General features: G+C 35.0%; 3 protein-coding genes across 9 annotated transcripts; 1 reads left to right on the forward strand and 2 right to left on the reverse strand.

Annotated features, from left to right (window-relative positions):
• Positions 1-7,369: 7,369 nt before the first annotated feature.
• Positions 7,370-11,761, forward strand: LOC141657720 (uncharacterized). Of its 5 annotated transcripts, none has more exons than XM_074465048.1 (16): positions 7,388-7,630; positions 7,739-7,851; positions 8,680-8,802; positions 8,916-8,975; positions 9,050-9,145; positions 9,329-9,409; positions 9,647-9,765; positions 9,861-9,962; positions 10,136-10,252; positions 10,342-10,398; positions 10,493-10,559; positions 10,701-10,754; positions 10,882-10,971; positions 11,076-11,108; positions 11,380-11,502; positions 11,634-11,761. In XM_074465048.1, the coding sequence occupies exons 2-15, from the start codon at positions 7,834-7,836 to the stop codon at positions 11,500-11,502; spliced, it is 1,140 nt and encodes a 379-aa protein (XP_074321149.1). In that variant the 5' UTR covers positions 7,388-7,630; positions 7,739-7,833; the 3' UTR covers positions 11,634-11,761. The 5 variants fall into 5 exon arrangements, with proteins under 5 accessions (XP_074321148.1, XP_074321149.1, XP_074321151.1 ...); XM_074465050.1 differs by having other exon boundaries at positions 8,919-8,975; XM_074465047.1 differs by having other exon boundaries at positions 7,370-7,630; positions 11,380-11,761.
• Positions 11,762-12,799: 1,038 nt separating this feature from the next.
• LOC141657721 (uncharacterized) lies at positions 12,800-14,622 on the reverse strand. 2 transcript variants are annotated; one of them, XM_074465051.1, is made up of 2 exons: positions 14,408-14,622; positions 12,800-13,584 (listed from the first exon to the last, which is right to left on the reverse strand). In XM_074465051.1, exons 1-2 carry the CDS (start codon positions 14,483-14,485, stop codon positions 13,270-13,272), a joined length of 393 nt encoding a protein of 130 aa, XP_074321152.1. In that variant the 5' UTR covers positions 14,486-14,622; the 3' UTR covers positions 12,800-13,269. The 2 variants fall into 2 exon arrangements, with proteins under 2 accessions (XP_074321152.1, XP_074321153.1); XM_074465052.1 differs by lacking the exon at positions 14,408-14,622 and adding an exon at positions 13,850-13,964.
• A 1,124-nt stretch (positions 14,623-15,746) lies between these two features.
• Positions 15,747-21,187, reverse strand: LOC141657722 (zinc finger CCCH domain-containing protein ZFN-like). Of its 2 annotated transcripts, none has more exons than XM_074465053.1 (7): positions 20,719-21,187; positions 19,310-19,482; positions 18,503-18,565; positions 17,843-17,962; positions 17,452-17,739; positions 16,480-16,809; positions 15,747-16,364 (listed from the first exon to the last, which is right to left on the reverse strand). In XM_074465053.1, exons 1-7 carry the CDS (start codon positions 20,837-20,839, stop codon positions 16,089-16,091), a joined length of 1,371 nt encoding a protein of 456 aa, XP_074321154.1. In that variant the 5' UTR covers positions 20,840-21,187; the 3' UTR covers positions 15,747-16,088. The 2 variants fall into 2 exon arrangements, with proteins under 2 accessions (XP_074321154.1, XP_074321155.1); XM_074465054.1 differs by having other exon boundaries at positions 16,480-16,803; positions 20,719-21,172.
• Positions 21,188-22,039: the final 852 nt, after the last annotated feature.

Genomic DNA, 22,039 nt, shown 5'->3' on the forward strand with positions numbered 1-22,039 from the left:
TTCAAGCCTCCCCAAGAGCAAAATCTTGTGGAGCATTCTTGGCCTGAGTCCATGCCTAATAGACTTCGAGCCTGTCACTCTCGGGTGGTATACGTGGTTTGCAGGCTATCACGTACACTCGCGGGTTTACCCAGTGGACACCGAAGGTAGCGGCTGCGGGTTCCCTCGTTACCAAAAATAAAAAAAATACAAATGAGAAATTGAAGAGAAGAAAATGCAAGTATAAACTTACTTTTACCATAATTAATGAGAACTAGTTTTGTGCCCGTGCAATGCACAGAATGTTTATGGTTTCTTACGAAAAATGCTTTAATATAGTGGTTTAGACTTAAGATAAAGTTATGGAAATGAACATTACATCCTCTATATGTTCGAATCCCTCTTTCTCATATATTATAATAGTTCCCTTTGTAACTCATTTCACACGGGAAAAAAAATACTTTAATACTATTCCGTATGTAAGATAGTGAATTCATCAAAAATACTTACGGTGTATGATACTCCATTATCTACGCTACCTCAAATTATGTTGGCAAAGTGCACCATTAAAATTTTAGTTCGCATCTTCACAACAAAAATCCAACCAATACAAATAAATCAAATATCTAATACATCGGCACCAAAAATTTATGGATACCATGTCTATACCTTCAAAAACAAATCTTGATTTGGACTTGCAAAACTTAAAGACAAAGTTAAGGTTCACAAAGTACACAAAGTTAAACTTAACCACAAAGTTAAACACCCTGATGAACACCATTATCCCATCCACCACAAATTGTTGAGAAAAACACCCAAAACAAATTATGAGAAATTCAACTACTTAAATATAGAAGAGTAGTCCTCCACCTTCAAATGCCTCTATTGTCCAAATTTGATGGTGAACTCTTATTTACTTGCAAATAGATTGATTTACCAGCATTTGCGTAAGCACAACTCCAAAAAATTCTCCGGAGTTCGTCCAACAAACGAAGTACGACTGTACGACGTATATTCCATACTCTTAACAATAGATAACAAATTAAAATAAAACTTACATGTGAAAGAAGTTTGATAGATAAGAAAAAGGGTTAATTAATGGGAATACTATGAACTATGGGTGTCCTTCTCAAAATACTATAACCTATTAATTAACTACGATTACTATCAACTATTAACCCACTCTTCTCTCATTACACTAGGTGACCTACTACCTGTTTAGCAAGTAAAGTCTTCCTTTCTTTCTATACAAACCCATCAATGACACACCCTGCCTTTATCATCACCACATCCGCAACACCATCCGCAACACCATCCACCTGTAACCACCTACCCCGAACTCTCCGACCACCTAATTCAGACACACGCCAATCATAACAACACCATGCCAACCCAAACCTCCAAACTCTAAATTAAAAATTTATCCCCAAATTGATTTGGGGATCTAGGGTTATGAAAAATTACATCGATTGTTGATGGAGGAGCACATCGACGACGACAATGAGGCATGACGCGCTTCACCTATGCTCTATCAACCACCACAACTTACGTCACTCAACAAACAAGTGCAAAGCACCCATATTGCTACAATCTCTCTCATCTATATCTATGAACCTCATTTTCGCAGTCGTTTACTAATTCAATCGAGTTTTTCATTGAATTGAACAAATGCGTGGTTAGCGTATCATTTTGCTATTGTTAAACTGGAACAACTTTTCCTGGATTATAAATCTCATAGTTGATGATTTGTTGTGCATATTATTTGCTTTATCTTTATTTTTCTTGGAGATTGGTAATTTAAGTAGATTTTGAATGAAATTGTGTAATGGTGATTAGGGATAATTGTCGACGATGTCAAATGGTGGGATGTTGAACGAGATGAGCGGAACTGGTCAGAAGATGGCGACGAGTTGCGGCTGGTCAGTGGTGAATGGTGGTTGAGAATGATGTAAATGAGAGAAAGATTGAGCGATAGTGGTGGGAGGGTGTTGTAGTGCTACTGTTAAAGGAAAAAAAATGGGCCACCTATAATTTTTAACCTGCTCCAATGGGTAAAGAAAATGACCAATTCTGTTCTGGGAAACCGAGTGCAATAGTTGCTAGTAATCCTAGTTAATCAATAGGTCAGAGTATTTTGAGAAGGGCACCCATAGTTCATAGTATTCCCATTAAATAACCCTAAGAAAAATGTACCTACAAAGTTATTCATTTTCGAGTCCACGGTTCATCACATACCTATTAATTAACAAACAAATATTAGAACAACCTGAGTATTGCATGAATTTGTAAGAGGGTGGGTACCAACTGATGGCGCCCTATCATTATCCGAAATCATTAAAAACAGAGATCATGGATCAATTAAAGTAAAATATACAGATTAGCTAAGACTATGTATTCAAAATACTACTGAGAAAATCAAAAATAAGAAATTTTTTATATTCCAAGTTTTTCACATATCAAATTTGATGCGACGACAATTATTATGGGTGATGAACGGATAGGCTGGTATTTGATTCATTTCTACAGTTAATGAATTGAGACATTGAATTTAAGCAGCATGTTTTGTGGGGACTTGGAAGCCGTTAAGAGAAGTAGTGAAAAAGGGAGATTAATAGTCAACTTAGTGAGTATGAGTATAGATTAATCATAGACGACTTCAAAAGTATGAGCACTCAGACATGGTGTAAGACACATGTTGTAGCCGCAGTCCCTTAAATACCGAAACAACATCTGCAATACAGAGATTTCAAATACATAATTTTAGTGAGGTATGGAAAAGGTCATTTGGTTGTAGAAAATAATTCTCATGACATACCATAAGTTCGGAAAAAAATCATTCAATTTCACTCTAGAGGGTTACACAATCTTTAAAACACTGCAAATTATAGTAACTAATAATTTTTCAGATTTAACTATTGTTGCCTTCCAAATCCCTCCACCATCCTTTTGCTAATTAACCAACCAAAAGAAAAAATAAAACAAAAAAGAAGAGAGAATCACCTGTAGATAAATTCATGGTGAACATATATTAAGAAATACCGATTTCAGTCATCTTTGAAGGGTAGTAAACCTGTAAAATATGAAACTACTAATTAAGACCAAAATAAGGACCATATTCAAATCAGATCCTAAATTTACCTTTAATCAATTTATAATCAAAGCAATCAAATAATAAATTGCAAGAAACAGAGCCTTACCATAGGAATAGGATGGTGCAAATGGCAACGATTAATATAGGACACTCAGAGAGGCGGTCATGTGGTATGAGTGTAACGTCATATATTATTAAAGAAGCAATTGATTGGTTCAATTAAGAAATAGGTGTAAATAAATAATCATGAAGAATATGAAGAGGGGAAGAAATAGATGGGAATTAAAAGAGACATAGTAAAGGAATGGTGAATCAAGCGTTTAGAAGAGGAACGACCATATATGGCATAATTTTTTTATTGGGATTTTCTCATCTGTACCCCTGTGTTATTCACTTTTCTCACTTGTACCCCTCCGTTTTCGAAAAGCCCACATATACCCCTAAACTTTGTTAATGAGTTTCAAAAATGACCAAAATTAAACCCATCAATTTTATTCTATTAAAAAAATGATTTACTATTTAACATAATTAATCATAAAAATTAAAAAGTTAAAATGATTTTCTTAAACTCCCAGGTAAATAGAAAAAGCCAACCTCGCTCTACAACCACGTTGCGACCACCGACCACCACCTACTAAGTCGTTGCCTTTTCACGACCACCACATTCACACATCTACACACTGCACCCGCTTTCGACCACAACTATTCAAGTTTATTGCCCTCACCTTTGTTCCTGTCACTTCTATTACCTTCGACTTTTGACGGGGAACATCGTCAAATCAATTATGGAACACCATTCCTAACCAGCCACATCTTCAAAAGCTTATAGTTAGCGGTGGGATTGTCTGGTTCTATTCGTGAGGGAAGCTTGCTGGTAGTGATTTTGGAGTTGGTGGGCTTGTGGTTGTAGTAGGGAAGTCGACAGGGGTGAGAATGAGGGTGAAGTCGGTGTTGTTGGAGCTTGGTGGAAGTCTTAATTTTCATTTTATTAGTTAATTATTGTCTTTGGATTAAGCTTAATTTAACTTTATCTATAATTAATTGATTATTAAATTAATTTAACAAATTAAAATTGGCAGAACTTGACATTTGGTCACATATGGAAGCCACTAACAAAGTTTAGGGGTATATGTGGGCTTTTCAAAAACGGAGGGGTACAAGTAGGAAAAGCGAATAACACAGGGGTACAGATGAGAAAATCCCTTTTTTATTTTATTTTTCCTATTTTATTTGTTCAATTTTCATCGAGGACGCCAGATTCACGGACTGGGCTTCGTTGAAGTAAGGCTTTTCAAGTTATACTAGTTTTAAACCCGTGCAAAATTGCACGGGTATGTATTTGAGTCAGTATTAATGTTTTTGGATGTATATTTGTTTTTGCATTTCTAATGTACTTATCTAGTTGGTCTAAATCTGCGATCTACATAATTTATGTTTAAATTTGTTACAAAACGTGTTCACATACACTGGTTTATAAGGAAATAACGTAATCTACTCTTGTAAATAAAAATTGCATACATAAAAAACTTTACATCCGAATAAAAGAAATATAATCTAATATAATCAACTTTAACATATGCAAGTTATTTATCACGACGATATTAACGTTGCCTATCATTCGTACTTGTAGAAGTAGAAACTACTCGGTAGCCTATCATTATCATCTTCCGAATTCGTAGTTCGAGACTGATAGTAAAGTTGCTAGAATTTTTGCTCCGAGTACATAATCCTCGGTGATGAACGGCGTTCTATACAGATCTGAGAGGATTATTTTTTCTAAAAAGAACATATTTTAAAGTTTTTCGACTGTTAACTTATCGTGGTGTTATTATTAAAAAAATATTTATTACAACAATTGTGAGGTATTTATTAAAAAAAATTTCAAAAAATTTTATTAAATTTTTTTTAATCACATGTAAATTAAATTAAAATTTATTTGTTTTTTACAGTAAAAAAAAAAATTAATTTTGCTTTAAATTCTAGTTGAAGACTAAATTAACTCGGTTGCCTATCATTGTCACCTACCATTTTCGTTGTGCGCGGTTGATAGTTAAGTTGCCGAGTTTTATATTCCAAGTAAATACTCCGTCATAATTGATTTTTTAAACAAAAATTTTGTACCATGTAGTTTTAAAAAATTATGTTGTGATGTTGTTGCTGCATGGTACAATAATATTAACCAAAATACATGAATATTTTATACTCCAAGTAAATACTCCGTCAAGATTTATTTTTTAAACAAAAAATATTGTACCATGTAGTTTTAAAAAAAATTGTATGTAACTCATTTGCGTTTTATGTTCGATCCCGTATATAAATGTTATTCTTCTTGAAATTATGTAATTTTATTATTATGTAATTTTGTTTTAAAAATTATGTAATTCAATTTCATTTATTCGCATTTGTAATTCATTATGCGTATATGTTATTAATTTTATTTTCACGGAATGTATAAAATTATTTCATAATATTAATTCATAGAATTTTTTCATAATATTATTTCATAGAATTTGTTGTAAGACGGAATTTATCGCATGTTTGAAAAGACGGAAATCTGAAGAAATGAATATATTGCACACTCACGGGTCCCACCATAACATGAATTTCCAAAAAAAAAAAAAAAAAACCTGCATTAATGACGTGGCGCGCTGAGGATTGAGTATTGTCTTTTGTATTAATATAGATAAGATTGCCACGTACATCTTTTTGTTTTGCCTTTTTATAGTATTTATAGATGTGGCATTGCGTTAATCAGACGTGGCATATTACAATCACACGTGGCTTTGTTGACGTGGACTTTATGAGCCATTTTAGTTTAGACTTTTAATAGTATTTTATAGATATCTTGTACATCGATGTACTTTGAATATCTTTCCATATAAAACTTATTAATGTGTTATCAAGAAAAAAAAGGATTATCTTTCCATATAAAACTTATTAATGTGTTATTAAGAGAAAAAAGATTACGCATCTGAGGTAGTTCCTTGTAGTTTTTTAGCATATACACATTTTTTCTGAGCATATTATCATTTATAAATATAGTTTTTGAGCAATATTATATTTTTTTTTAGTGTAATGTTTTAGTAAATGTGCTCAAAAAATTTATACTAAAGCAGAACTCAAAAACTTTAAAATAAAACTCAGAAAATAAATAATAAAAAATACTAGCTAAGATGTATAGTCTATGAACTGGTGTTATTAAGCACTCGTTAGAAAAACTGTTCATGAAAATGATTGGTGGGACGAGTAAGTGGGTGGAAATTTTGGCACTATTGGGTCCGGTTTAGCAAAGTTGAGTCCAAATCAATAAGATGAAGCTTTGACAAAAGTTAAATCCAATTAAGTTGAACATAACTATAGTACTTTGAATATCTTATCCGTTAGTCTATATCAATCCCATGAAAAACAAACCAACCAACAACGTTGGTGCCCTCTTTGTTACTTCACTTATCGAGTAGTATGTTTTCCGCACAAGCCACCAATTTAGTAGACAATTCTTATATAAAACCGTTTTACACAAACATTATTAAAAAATTAAATTATATTTCATCTAAATGACCCAACTAAATATCTTTCACAAATCACTATTAATTTTCCATAATAAGGGCATCAATGTCATTCATACATCGTATTATAAAACCGTTTTATAAGAAACTTACTCATAGTTAACACAAATATATACGGAGTAGACGGTAAGTCTCCTAAGAGACGATTTCTATATAAAACCGTTTTATACGAACATTATTATAAAATCAAATTATAATTATATTTTATCTAAATGACCCAACTAAAATAACTTTCACAAATCACTACTCCGTATTACTTTTCCATAATAAGGGCATAAATGTCATTCATACATCGTATTATAAAACCATTTTATATGAGGATTACTCATAGTTAACACAAATATATAGTCTTTCCGTCTCGGTCATTTGTTTACCTATTTCATTCTGGAGTGTGTGACTCAATTGTTTACCATTATATTTTCAAAATGTCTTTGATAAACAATTTGATCATCTACACTCAATTTGGTCCAATTCCCATCTAATAATTGGTCTCATCCTCTTCCCTTTATTTTTGTGCTAAAACCAAAGATAAACGATTGACCGGACGAAGGGAGTATTACTAAGTAGATAAAACATATTTTCATAACTAACAAAAGTTATTAATTGATATAAATGTATTTGTATAGGTAGTTTTTCATTAACCTAACTTATTTTATCGATATATACGTGTTTTGTATTATGATTTTCGACTATTTTTATGTAAAACAGTTTTATATAACCGAGTATTATTTTCATGGTGGTGGCTTTACGTACGTAACCGTGTCAAATATCCAAAATATTCATCTTAAGTTTTGTCGTCCAATTTTGAACCCTTAATTTGTTGGGTGGATTGCCAAACATCCTGCAACTTCATCTTAATTTTCCTCATCCTCCTTCTCTTCAAATTTTATTCATGAATTTTAATTTAATTACGTTATATATCAAACACTTGATGATCCTTAATAAAACTTGTTAATTCATATTCATTTTTATTTATTGATCGAATTATAATAAGGTGGGAAGTATAAAATTTCAAACTTTGATATATTTTGAATTAATTTTGGTGAATTATTATTATTATTAAGTTATATGATTTGATTCATATGAATTATATATTTTTCAGGGATCATAATTTTAAGCATTTATATGGTTTATTTGTGTGGCATGTGAAGTTGTTTGACGAAGGATGTTGCAAATTTAGAATTCCTTGACATAAAAATGGCTGCCAAGAACAATGTAAGTTTTTTTTTCCGTCTCCATCATTTGTTTACGATTATTAACAAGAGTAAATAATTGACAAGGACGGAGAGAGTGTGTTATTGTATTTTTATTTGTGTTATGCATTGGTTGATTTCTCTTGTAATTTATTCTCATGTTGTTGTTTACTCCCTCTGACTCAACAGATATCTTACACTTTTATTCATTTATGAGGAGTATTTTAATAACACGTAAATAATCTATTGAGTCGGATGTAGTATGTGACAATATTTGTATTGAATAGGTCATTTTGCATGTGGGTTTTTCATGTTTTAGCTGAATTTCAACTTTTTGTTATTAAAAATTGATTATGATTATTTTAATTGAAATGCCCTTTTGGTTTGTTTGTTTATATGATCCTAGAAGTAGAAATTTATTGTTTTGTGTTTGGTTGTAGGATAATGTTTTGTTATGGCATTATGAAAGGAAGTTTCTCCTTTGAATTTGTTGTTAGGGGGTGAAAATTTTCAGGAGACGAACTAGAAAAAAATATATATAAAAATTTCTATTGTTAAGGGGGGCGAGCGCCCTTACTAGCCCCCTAGATCCACTACTAGGTGTACGATGATAAAAATTTGAAAATTCCGTGGCTGGGTTTTATATGTTAGGGAAATATGATGGCTTTGTGGGAATATATAACACTGTTAGGTCCATAGCTCCATCATCGTCACATCAGTACGATATTGTCCGCTAACATGCATCATCATTTGAAACGCGATTTAAAAAGTCTGTATATATATCAGTTTTGAGTATTTGAATATGATGAGCTGAGGATTTTAAATAATATAACAGAGGATTTCGATGCAGATTTCACTAGCGCCTGATGTAAAAAACCGAAGATCATTTATGTGCAGTGTTGTTAAAGTAGCTGCAGTAATTATTCTGGTTTACTGGATTGGAAGTGTGTTCATTGTACCAGGTTTTAGACAGGTATACTTCATATCAGCAGTAATTTCTTGTTAATTTTTACTGTGGTGCTCCAGAAATTAAACTTATGAGAAACATTGCTTCTTTTTTCTGATAAATCTTCTCTTTCTGTGCAGAAGACTTTAAAATTGCCAATTACTGAAAGTATGAATCTTTTGGTGGTCGATAGATGCGAGGTTTGTTCTCCTTGATCTGCAGTTACTTTGGTACTGATACGCGACTTTTGTTCAAGGCTTGTTCCGTGTTGTAGAACCAGTGCAGACCTCGTGGAACTGAATCGTTGCCTGAAGGTATAGTTGCAAAGCATTCTAGCTTGGAGATGAGACCGTTGTGGGGCCTACCAAAGGTGAATTCCGCTTCTTACTGCATTATTACCTCCTATGTTATTTCGACTCTTCACTTCTTAGGTTGAATATATACCCGACTCTCCCTTAATAATGCTTCAAACATTCTGAATTTCTGATTGTCCAGTTCAAAACCATTTTCAGTTTTTCCTGTGAATTTTTTTGTGTTTCCTGATCTATTACAGAAACGTGAATCGCCTTTGAATTTGCTAGCAATCGCTGTTGGGATTAAGCAAAAGCGACTTGTGAATGAAATGGTTGTGAAGGTAATAACTTGTGACAGTACTTTCACTAGCCTACCTCGAAAAATTTATTACTGCGCGTCTGTGTCCCCCTTGTAAATATCAAAGCTAATTTATGAATTTAGATTTTCTTTTCTAAAAACACGGTACAAAACAGTCGAATTTTCCACTAGGACCGGATATCCTTGTACATAAATCCGCGAATGCTAGGACATCAGTACACGCCTTGCGATTTTGACAGTCTCTCATTTGGCATGGCAGTTTCTCTCAAATGAATTTACAGTAATGCTTTTCCATTATGATGGTAAAGTTGATGAATGGAGGAGCTTTGACTGGAATCACCGGGTTCTACATGTATCCGCCATCAATCAAACTAAGTGGTAATACTTTGTACGTCGATGGTTTATCATACTGTAGTATTTTCGATGATTTCTTTGTTAGCTGATGATTTCGTTGCTCTGGTATCATGATCTAGGTGGTTTGCAAAGCGGTTTATGCATCCAGATGTAGTTGCTGCCTACGACTATGTATTCCTCTGGGATGAAGATCTTGGAGTCGAAGATTTTAATCCTCAGCGGTATGTAATAGTTATACTCGACTGTACTGTAGAATTTTGTACTGTACGGAAGATTTTCATAAAAGCCGAGTCCTACACTTGGAAATCTGTCTACCGAGTCTCAAAAACGCATTACAAAGACTCCCGCTGCAGAATGATTCTTAAATTAGTACTCCGGAATGTATATCTTGTAGGTACATATCTATAGTGAAGGAGGAGGGACTAGAAATATCACAGCCAGCACTCGATGGTAACAAATCGGAGGTGCACCACCAGATTACGTCCCGTGGGAGGAGAGCAGATGTTCACAGGTTGTTTCAATGAAATAGTGAATCAGTATTTTTTGTGTAAAGAGCGCTGGTTTCGATCCTAATGGGGGACATTCTGTTATGCTTGGCAGGAGAACATACAAGCAGGGTGAATGTGATGACGACAGTACAGGTCCTCCGTGTACAGGGTAATGTTTCACTCACCCAGTGATTGGTGAGATCAAATACTGAGTTAGTAAACTGGAGTTTGACAGTTTAAGAGACGGTTTTAACATGTTTCAGATGGATCGAAGTCATGGCTCCTGTGTTCTCCCGAGCTGCATGGCGCTGTGTCTGGTACATGGTTCAGGTGTGTGCCATGGGGTTCCATCAAATATTTTAAATACATTATTTTACGAAAAATCTATAAATTCAAAATTTTATAGAAATTAAATTCATATAACGCATCAGAAAATCTAATTTTCTGTTACCTGTAAATTTGTAATTGCAGAATGACTGTATTCATGCTTGGGGTCTGGACATGCAGCTTGGATACTGTGCTCAGGCAATCCTTCTGCTCTAAATATAAAGCATATCTCTTCTCTTGTTTAATAATGCGGATTGTTTTTTTTTTTGGTGCTTAATAATGCGGATTGTTGATGTTAGCTAGTTTGCTCGCTCGCTCTTCACAGGGAGATCGTACCAAAAATATCGGTGTTGTGGATGCCGAGTATGTCATTCATCACGGCCTGCCTACTCTAGGAGAGCCCTTAGGAAAAAAGGTTGGAAATTTATGATATTTTTCAACCAATTCTTCTGTCACTAACCGATGTTTCCTCAATGTCAAGTAACTGTACGCGGTTTTTTTTTTTCCTTTTTTCTGCAGCCTCGGATTAATGTTCTTGACGAGCGAATAGAAGTAAGTTCTTAAACCTCGTTGCAGAACGTTCTCTGATTTCGTCTCATTTTCAAGTTTTGGGGGGTAATTTTGAAAAGTCGCGAGATTCAGAGAATCGGCTAAGAGACTGAAATACACTGTCGTGGACTCGCGGTTAGAACAACATAACCGTTGGAATAGTAGAACTTTTTCCGAAATTAAGCACTGACTCGGCCAATTTTCGCCCTACATTCGTTATTACGGAGCTTTATACTCCTGCCATTTTATAACCTAAACCTCGGTTTCTCTACAGGTAAGAAGGCAGTCTTACAACGAATACAAGGTATTCAGAAGGCGATGGGATAAAGCTGCAAAGATGGATGCATGCTGGAATGATCCGTATCCAACGCAATCGAAGCCAATGTTACAATACTAGGTAAATTAACACAAAAAAAAAAAAACATTTTTTTAACACAACCAATATTATTAACACATCATAATGAGATTATTTTAGAGTATATAGGGCAACAGAAACTGAACTAGCTAAACAGGAGATTTTTTGTACAGGATTTATACACATTTTACACGCGATGCTTAAGCTTGTACATGTAACACACAGCATCGGAATAATGTTGTATTTTACACGTACTGTTAATCGAGTAAGCTCATTTAGATCGGATGGTTATACGTCTGGTTGTTTCGGTTATGTGTATTAAGGTTTTTTTTAGGTTACGGCATTTGGGGTGTTTTTCTGTTATTCTGGTCGGGTCAGCGTGGGTACTCAAGGACATTTTCCGGAACCTAACAAGATAATGGACAAAGACTTACATTGAAGGCACTATGCATAGTTAGCCACACACTTGAATATATCTTCCAACTACATATCTAATTCAACATCCACCCACCTCAACTGTTAATTAATGTTTCTCAACAATTATTCATCTTTGTGTTGGAGGATTGATTATATGATTCTCAACAATTATTCATCTCTCTCAAAACCCTAATTATTTTAATGGGCTAATCGCCGCTTAAGCTAGTTTTTTTTTTGTCAGATAGAAAAAGGGCGATTATAGTACCCCAAAAGTTACAGAACAAGCTAGTAGACTAAGTTGCACTAGAAGCCCGACTTGCAAAACTAGTTGTAACTCTTATAATCATAATTTAAAAGCTAAACAAAAAATTAATCCGTACTATTATTATATCACAAATTCTTATATGAGACTGCACGACGGTTGCACATGTACTGCGTACTCAAGACAGCAGTGAAGCACATGTACTGCGTCTGCGTACCCGAGACAACCAAACCATCAATATTGTACCTCTATTTAGGACTCTTCATTCAGTAACATGAACTGGGTTCGTTCTGAATGTTTCAAGTTATATACTCCGTAACTGATAACTGGACTCTGCGGTTTTTTCAGCAAAAAAAACCTCGGTATTCAACTTTTAAGACTTAATTATACGGAGTAAATATTAAGCATACAGGGTTTTGAAGCAATGCAACATGACAGCAACTAGCTACCCACGGCCCAACAAACAATCATCACCTTTGCCCAGATGACGAAAATCATAGACGCTTCCACTTATCCATGATGAAACTCAAGCTGCATCAGATATGTGCTCTACCGCATTCTATTCTATTGAAACTAAATGAATAGCGCGTCTTTGACCAGTGAAATCGGAAAACAACCAAAAAATTTAACAGTAGACAGGAACACCAGATTCGCAGCAAATGATAACGCAAATATAATATATGGTGTAACAATTCAATAACATAATCACAGTTCTGAACAATCCACCTTAATTTTCTACTCCTATCACTAACACTAAAATTTAAAACAACCAAAGCTAAATTTTCGGGGCACTGCTTTTTCCAGGCAAACTTTTGCTTCTTCCAAAACCAAGTTTTTCCGGTCTTCTACAATTAACCAAGTTCCAAGATGACAAAAAGAGCATAAATCACAGGAATTAGCAAAACTTTGCCTGGAAATAGTTGTTCCCAATTCAATAAACTAACTTAATGAAGATCATTGAACGGCGTACAACAACTCATAATCAACTTATACACTTTATTTAATAATACTCGTAACAGCGAGCCAATGAGGTGCATAAGCTGTTATAACTTATAAGACCGTTGTATGCCGTAAAAACAAATGCTTTTTTTTTCCAATTCGCATTCTCGGAACACGATTGATGTTTAATTTCAAAGATGGCAACCAAAGCAATTACAAGTTTTGGGAGTGAAAGAGCAATAACCAAAGGGTCGATTTGGTATATTGCAATTAATAGCATAGCAACAAGGTGAAGGCAAGCAATAACCTCTAGCACCACAACATGTACATGGTGCACATAGTTGAAAACTTCCTAGCTTCCTTCTTGTTTCATTCATCATTAACATCATTTTCTTCACTTCTTTTCCCTTTATTAATGGATATAATTTCGTCCATTTTCCTTCTTCATTTCTTGATACATTTGATTCATTCTTATTTGATGATGTTGATGAACATAACCCATTTGCCTAATTATCACAAGAAAACAATAAATTGATCAAATATGAGAAAATAAGAAGAAATCAAACAATTCTAGCTAATTCTACCCAAATACGACCCTCGGTCGCAATCATTTACTTACCTTTGGTTAAAATACTCATCAATACAAAAAAGGCAATTGGGTTTTGAAGAAAACATACATTGAACACAACCCATTTGCCTAATTATCACAAGAAAACAATAAATTGATCAAATTTGTGAAATGAGAAGAAATCAGAGAATTATAGCTACTACCTGAATACGACTCTCAGTCGCAATCATTTATTTACCTTTGATTAAAATACCCGTCAAAAAAAAATACAAAAGGTAAATAGATAATTGGGATGGAAAGAGTGATAATTAGTGGAAATGGCAATTGGGTTTTGAAGAAAACATACATACAACACAACCCATTTGACTAATTATCAAAAGAAAACAATAAATAGACCAAATTTGAGAAAGTCAGAACAAATATAACAATTCTAGCTACTACCTGAATACGACCCTTACTCGCAATTATTTATTTACCTTTGATTAAAATACCCGTCACAAAAAAAAAATACAAAAGGTAAACAGATAATTGGGACGGAGGGAGTAATAATTAGTGGAAATTGCAATTGGGTTTTAAAGAAAATATACACATTGATCAAATTTGAGAAAATAAGAACAAATATAACAATTCTAGCTACTACCCGGGTATTCGCTCCGTCTCAATCATTTGTTTACCTTTTTTGTATTCTGAGAGGTATTTTAATTAAAGGTAAACAAATGATTGCGACGAAAGGAGTAATAATTAGTGGAAATTGTACATACATTGGCAAGGTTTAATTGGGCAGAAGAAAGCTGCAAAATTAGGAGAGAAAATAATAAATATGAAGTAAAAGTTGCCATCTTTGTTGAATTAATGTAGAAATGAGAGGTTTAAGAAGGTGGGTTTTGGAGTGTAAGTGATTTTATGATTAGGGTTTGTGAATTTGGAGAGAATGGTTTGAGGATTCACATGAATCTCTTGAATTAGGGTTTGTTCAAGAGTGAGAGTGTGGAAATTGAGGTGTGAATTGGGGAAAATTTACATGGTTTTTGAGGAGACCAGAAGAAAAAAGGTTGGAGAATGCAATAATGTTAGTGGGGTTATTGTGTCCTACTGTTGAGTAGTGTGGATTATTATCATTTATGAACATCAATTATCATGATTTATTATGAGGAGAATCATATGCTCCCACTATACAGAGGTATTTTTATATAAGACGGTTTTACGTAATATCTTGAGAGTTGAAACGGTTTACTGTAAGATTATAAAAAGCTTTTACATGTAAAATTATGAGTTGATTAACTGGAAAAAAAATATGAGTTGATTAATTGAAAAAAATTGCCACATAAATTTGTTTAGAATTTTTTTGTGTGTAAAACCCGTCTTACACAATATTTTATACTCCGTAAAACATTGATAAGATGAGAGAGGTCTTTTCTTTTTGTATGGAATGGAGGTAAAGACTCGTTTCTCTTTGGTATAGTTTTCTGGATTATGACGAAACAAATCAGAATGTCTCAATAAAGTGGTTGCAATTCTTTCTTTTGTAAAGTAGTGGTCCTTTTATGTAGTTCTCGAGGCAATTTGCTCTTTGAAAATAGTTTTTTTCTGTGTTGCTAACGATGTATACATTTGACCCCTCCTCTAATCCTCTTACCTCGTAATTGACGGAAGTCATTGAAATACTAGGGTAATGTCGTCGTTGTAGTTGATGTTGGCTTGTTGGTCCTTCAATATTATTGGCAATGACATTGACATGAAGAGAATGTGATTCCAGGGATTGTATATCAAATCAGATCTGATCATATCTTAATAAAGGGCATCTACATCTCTTTGTATATACTGTACTAAACCAAGTATACACAAGTTTTGAAAATGTTGCAGGTTCGAATCTCGCGTCCCTTTATTTTGCGCTTTCTTTACGACTCATTTGCAAGTACTCCATCGATTCTGATGAACAAGCAACACCTTTGGTTGGTGTGATTGCAATTCCTCAACTAGTTTCAAAACAGTTGAAGCATAATCAAGTTTTTAACCAAAATCGATGACCCATTTGCCAGGTCGTCTTCTTATCACTGATTGTTTTGTATGTTTCGAACAAACGCACCATGACGGCAATAATGAAAAAGATAATGAACAGTTTTAGCATAGTTTGTATTGTTCACAATGGTTTCACCAGAGTGACAATCAATAATTCAGATTTATACAACAAAGGGAGGAAGAATAAGAGAGAGAGGAGCCAAAGACTGGTGTCAGCTGAGAGATGCGTTTTTATCTTTTCCAGACAAAGTTATAAATCAACATTTAACACGAAAATTAAACGGCGCTGTACATTTTCAGCAATTGGGGAATCAATTTACAGGTACCGTACATTCATACCTCCTCTTCATGCTGCAAAAGATCGCAAAAAGGGAGTCAATCCCCGGCCCCACCCGGTTCTTCTTGGGAAAATCGGACATGCTATCATCCCTCGTTCTCCACATTACGGTGGTCATCCCCTGAAGGAATGTCATCTCTGCTCTCGGACAAAGAAACCCTTCTGTTGTGTACTGATCCTCCTGATTCAACGAGCCCTTCGCCTGCTGCGGAGGATGATCCCAGATAACGCCTCATACCCGAAGCAACAGTCGCTGTTGGAGACATATTGTATGAAAAGATTTCCATCGGATGATCGAACTTGCAGTTTGGTCCAAACTTGCATATTCCATATCGGGAATAAAATATGCACAGAGGTTCTCCCTGTTTGAAAATGCAAATGGGCTTCTGTTATATATCGGATCCGTCATGCATAAATTCTTATATGAGCAGTTACGATGCTAACGGGTTTCAAACCCCAAGGATAGCAGAAACCTACCGGGCGCAATGGCAAGCCCAAGGGGCTCAAATGACAGTCGGGGGCAGGAATCAGTCGTTCCCGAGGATGATGAAACCGACAGACTGCGCCAAATTTACAGTCACCAGTCTTCATGTAATATTGACATTCAGGTTGCCCAGGTCTCTCAGGGAACACACTGTCTCTCTGAAGTGCATAATAACCCATAGGGATAGAGCCAGAGCGATAGGTCGAGTATGCCCCTTGAGTTGCAGAGATAGAAGATTCGTTCTGTCGTCCACTTCCATACATTGAATTGTTTCCTGACGTCTGCTGCTGGCTGTCAGTACCAGAAACTGACCCCATCTGACCCTACCAAAGAAAAGGCATATCAGCTACAACAACAAAAAAGTTCAAAACCTTACAATTTTGACACGGTAAACTGCAAAATTACTCTTCCAAGCACAAGAAATTTCGTTGACCTAAAAACAACCATATAAGCACTCAAAAGCTACTCTAACAGACGTAACACTTCATACATAGTACAGTATGTTTTTAAGTTCGAGGTATCAAGTCATAGGGATTGGGAGAACAAAGAAGTACTACCACAGTACCACCGATTCAGAAAGACTTCTGATATTTCCTTTTGTTCTGATTCATAAAGACCGACTATTTGCTTCTCGGAGCAACCTTTTAGTGACAAAAGGAACATATTGCCGTCAACCTAGCGGCTCAGTTGCACTTAGTTTTCCAATTCTTATTGCTTTCCCTTGATAAATCTTCCATTAAATCTCAATCAACTGGCGGAATTACACTTCTGTTTCCAATTTCTTATTGTTTATCTAGTGTCACCGTTGAAACCTTGAAACGGTACATCTTTTTACTCCGAAACCCGGATGGAGTATAATTCCATAAAATAAAATAAAAACACTACAAAGAATACCAATATATATACAATGAATTTCTGATACAATCACACGGCAGTTAAAAAAAAGGGGTCAAGGCAAGTCATACCATATAAGCATTCCAGCCGGGAACAGAAACCATTCCTTGTGGAAGAATCAAAGGAGTGTAGGTGGAAGGGCCTTGCCAGCGTGGACTAGGAATAATGGATGTTCTCGACAAAGGCCAACTCGCTATGCCTCCTGGATATGATTGCTGACCAGGAGTTGTTGGAGACTGCACAGTAGGATACACAGAAGTACCACGCAAAGAAGCAGAAGGTTGAGGATGATGGAACTTACATGTGCTTCCAAATTTACACTGTCCAGTTCTCAAATAGTATGCACACTCTGGATCGCTCTGTTTGAAGTGCAGAACAATTAAAGAAACGAAGACTCAAAATGCGTAAAATTAATAGAACTGAGATTCTATTAGAATATTTATTAGAACAAAATATGTCTACCGGACGAAGAGGATAGCCTAAAACATTTACTGGAACTCTTCCAGCAATCCCGGCTTTGTCCTTAGGATGATGAAACTTGCATGTCGCTCCAAACTTGCAGGTCCCTGTCTTCAAGTAGTACTGCAGGAAGTTGAAATGTAGAGTTAATAAGAGTCTAAAAACCTCAAAAACAAATAAACTTAAACTCCACTCTGCAGAATGTTAAATTGTTATCGATCCACATTCCAAACTGCGACATAAAAAAGGCAGAACGTATTGAAAGATTTTTTTTTAAAGGAAAAAACACTGCCGCTACTTCAAAGGATTACATCATGACGAAATAACCATGCTATCACTTACACAGGGTGCCACAGGAAGACAGGCGAAAACCGCCACGTCACAGGGGTATCGTTAATGTGGTGGTTGTTGTACAGGCTGGTATAATCATGTGAAGAATAGATCATTTAAACTCAAACATGAAAGATAATCAAGAATTCCATGTACCCGATGATAAGTGAACAGAATGCTGTTTCGGGGTTCATGCAAAGCATTGCCATTTCATGCTTACTTCACGGCTCACGCGACGCGACTATAATGTGGAACGGTCTCAAGCATATTCATAAAAGTTCACATAAAATTGTACAAATGAAAAAACCAAAGTATAGTGAGATAAATTCATGCCTGGCAATCAGGTTGACCCATCCTTTCTGGAAACTCTCCCTTCATTCTTGCAGTAGCAAGAGCCTGTGAAACGATGGTATCTATCAAGTTCATCAAATACACATTCCGAACAACATAAAAAACCATAATTATGGAGAAAATCTAAAAACAAAGATACAAAATGAATGCTTCATCCCAGTGTGACTCCAACTTTCCTTCCAATTAAAAACATATATAATCCAACTGTCGTCTCCTCATAAACGCATCAAATTAAGAAATCCAACATGCCGATATTTTAAATATTTTGAAGAAAGATACTCACTTTCCCAATCAGAATTGAATCAAATTCCGAGTGCAGATCAGTAAAAGAAAAACAGTTCAAGTAGGAAAGATCTGAGTGATCCTTGTTCGCATAACACTCTTTTATGGCAAATTGTTAAGGGGATCTACCAATTATGAATTAAATTTTTCACACGAGTTGTCGAGTACCTCTCCCACTCCTAAATAAAATCTTCTTACAAGGGTAGACACTCCGTTTCTATTTTTATACAAATAACACTGACATGATACTAGAAAAATCGAGTTTTGGTTTCCAAAAGATGAACCAAATCCAGCTTTCAACTGTAGGAATAATGATTTTGTCTCATTAATATGAATTCATAAATCTCATAAGTTAATCCATGTCTCCTTGCATGTCTATAATAATGACCTGATTTAAGAACAAAATACTAACAAGAATCTGACATGTTAGAGACATCAAAACAAACACCTTCAAATCTTTGTAAGGAATACGAGGATTCCGCTCTAAAGTTTGCACAACACACTTACTAGCTTTCTATTAGAGGGATGATTAAAGCGGCATGTTGAACCAAATCTACAAAGGCCAGTCCTGAGGTAGAAAGAACAATCTTGCTCCCCTTCACGCTCTGGGTAGGGTCCAGACGGATAAAGACCAGAGTCGATAGCTTCAGTGGATCGCATATTGGCAGGCCACATGGAGTCTGCCATGCAAATGCAAAAATCAGCAATGCTATATTGACAAAAGTTCATTATTAGTATTGCAAAAATCAACAGCTTCAAAGCACAGACAATAAGGCTACGAGCTGCAAAGGTTCTAGATAACCAACCGTTCAGGTTAGCCGTCCCAAATCACTTTGTAACAATCATCAAATTTATAAGCATTACTACATTCAGACATTCAGTGCTCTCTGCTTCTTTTTGCACCATTTGAAAGATCGTAATTAGATCCAAATTCATAGAGTTAAACACCATGAAATTTCGTCTACTTGTAACAAAAGCTTCTGATTACTAAATTCCAACACAACCTAGAGCCCGAACTTACACAACACCATGACAGCAAATCACAAGGGCCGTATCACTGACAAGAAGCGAACATGTTTCAACCCTCATTTCCATTTGCACAACAAGCATTACTGATTACTAAATTCCAACCCAATCAAAATTTCAATGAACATAAATAAATCAAAATTCATAGAATTAAACATTATAAGAATTTCGTCTACTTGTAACAAAAGCTTCAAATTACTAAATTTCAACACAACCTAGAGCCCGAACTTACACCAACACCATGACAGCAAATCACAAGGGCCGTATCACTTGCAGGACGCGAACATGTATCATTCCTCATTTTCGTTTGCACAACATGCATTACCAAGTTAGCTTAATTTCTTCACCACCCCCCTCCTAAGAAAATAACAATTATGTTCAGATACAAATTTCGAAAAGGAAGGCATAGGGAAAGAATCTATGAGCTTTTACTTCGACTTGGAATCGCCATTTCTGTCCCCCTCCATTTCCTTCCAAAGCAACTTACTAACCAAACAACCGAAATTGATCCCTCCATTTCCCTTCCCAACAATTCTTTCTACCCTTTCTACCCAAACAAAGCCTAAATTTCACAACCCATTCAACAAATATCTCCAATAACCTATAAAGATCATAACTTTATCAAAGACAAACACAAACCCCACAATTTAATTTTAAAAAAAAAAAAAAACATATTTTACACCTAACAAAAATTGGGTTTACACTAGAATTATCATATAGCACCCCAATTTGGATACAACAACAACAACATTACCCTAGTACCTTAGCAGCTTCTGCAAATAACCCGTGTTAGCAACACAAAGAGACTGTTTCTGAATGACGACTGTAATTTGATAATTAAAAAATTTTAAACATGGGATCAAAAATTAAAAATTTAAAAAAAAAATAACCTTCATCTAAAAGAGGGGATGATCCAGAATTAACGGCAACAGAAGAAGCTCTAGAAATTGGGATTCTAGAAACGTCACCATGTTCATCATCATCAATTACAACAACATCACGATATGCCATTTTTATTTTTATTTAATTTCACACCACATTAACAATCTATCATCATCATGATCATCATCATCAAACTAGAACAAAATCATCATTAATAATAATACTTTTTAATATTCTACGTACTAATATATAATATAATATAAAAAAGGGGGGATTTTTATATATGATGATTATTATATTAGCAATTTTTGTGTTGAAATAAAAATATATAAAATGTAATAATTTTGATGGGAATAAAAATAAAAGAAAAGAAAAAGGAAAAAGAAAAAGGGGAGGTGAAAAATCAGAGCTCTCTCTCCTCCACAAAACTAGAGTGGGAAAAGAAGACCCGAAACAGAGAATAAAAAAAAACCCAATACTTTTTTATTTTTAAATTAAATATTAAATACTAAAAATAATAAAAAAAATTATTTTATTTGTTATGTATTTAATTTGTATTTGGTATTTGGGTTTTATTATTATTAATTAATTGTGAGTTTGTTATGTATGTATTTGAGGCGGGTAAAGTAAAGGACTAGAGGGAGCAAAAACGGTTTACAAACGCGCGGGAATTTGGGATCGTGGTTTTACGCGCACCCTTTTTGGGGACTCTTTCGTTGTGTTGTACTCCTCATGTGTCGACAACTGGTTTAGTAGTAGGTCTTTTTTAATACGGATTTTAAAAGTAAAACGGATTAAATATACCTCATTTATATAGACGGAAATATGAGACAAATGTTTTGCTACTATTAATGAATTTGTCTTTGTCTTTATGTATGATACTTGATATGTTTTAAGATTAAGACGGATATAACGTTTTAAGGTTAAGACATTTACCTTTGAATGGAGTAGGGGTGTAGGCTTCCGTGGATGGGGGTGGTGCAGAAGAGGACGAGGCACGATATGTGTTGGCGTTGTAGGTACGGGTGGGGGTACGACTGGATTGGGCAGCATGGGCGGAAGCAGGGAAAGGAGGCGGCTTGGTGTTGTGTTTTTGGGTGAGTTCAAAGTTAATGAGTTTTTAATGTACGGCATCAAACGATTTAGGATCATCACGAGTGTTAATAGCATCTGGGTCCATTGGTTTTCCAAGAACAACAAGAGGGTCGGTACATGAATTGATGGAGTGCTTATAGTCGGAGACGGTTTGGTCAGTGATTTTCGAGATGGATTCGAGACTGGATTGGGCAGCATGTGCGGACAGTGGCGGAGCCAAGATTTTCCATTAGG

Source organism: Silene latifolia, chromosome 5 (genome assembly GCF_048544455.1).
Source record: "Silene latifolia isolate original U9 population chromosome 5, ASM4854445v1, whole genome shotgun sequence".
NCBI classification, from domain to species: Eukaryota; Viridiplantae; Streptophyta; class Magnoliopsida; order Caryophyllales; family Caryophyllaceae; genus Silene; species Silene latifolia.

Bases quoted from the DNA above. Each gene is read 5' to 3' on its own strand.
- LOC141657720 (XM_074465046.1), top strand. The intron at 10,253-10,341 runs GTTGTTTCAATG...TATGCTTGGCAG, and splicing joins AGGAGAGCAGATGTTCACAG to GAGAACATACAAGCAGGGTG. The intron at 11,109-11,379 runs GTAAGTTCTTAA...GTTTCTCTACAG, and splicing joins TTCTTGACGAGCGAATAGAA to GTAAGAAGGCAGTCTTACAA.
- LOC141657721 (XM_074465051.1), bottom strand. From the start codon at position 14,485: ATGGCAACTTTTACTTCATATTTATTATTTTCTCTCCTAATTTTGCAG. The intron at 13,585-14,407 runs GTATGTACAATT...TGTGATAATTAG, and splicing joins CCCAATTAAACCTTGCCAAT to GCAAATGGGTTATGTTCATC.
- LOC141657722 (XM_074465053.1), bottom strand. From the start codon at position 20,839: ATGGCATATCGTGATGTTGTTGTAATTGATGATGATGAACATGGTGAC. The intron at 19,483-20,718 runs GTTATTTTTTTT...TTTGCATGGCAG, and splicing joins ATCCCCTCTTTTAGATGAAG to ACTCCATGTGGCCTGCCAAT. The intron at 17,740-17,842 runs GTAGACATATTT...CACTTCAAACAG, and splicing joins TAGGCTATCCTCTTCGTCCG to AGCGATCCAGAGTGTGCATA.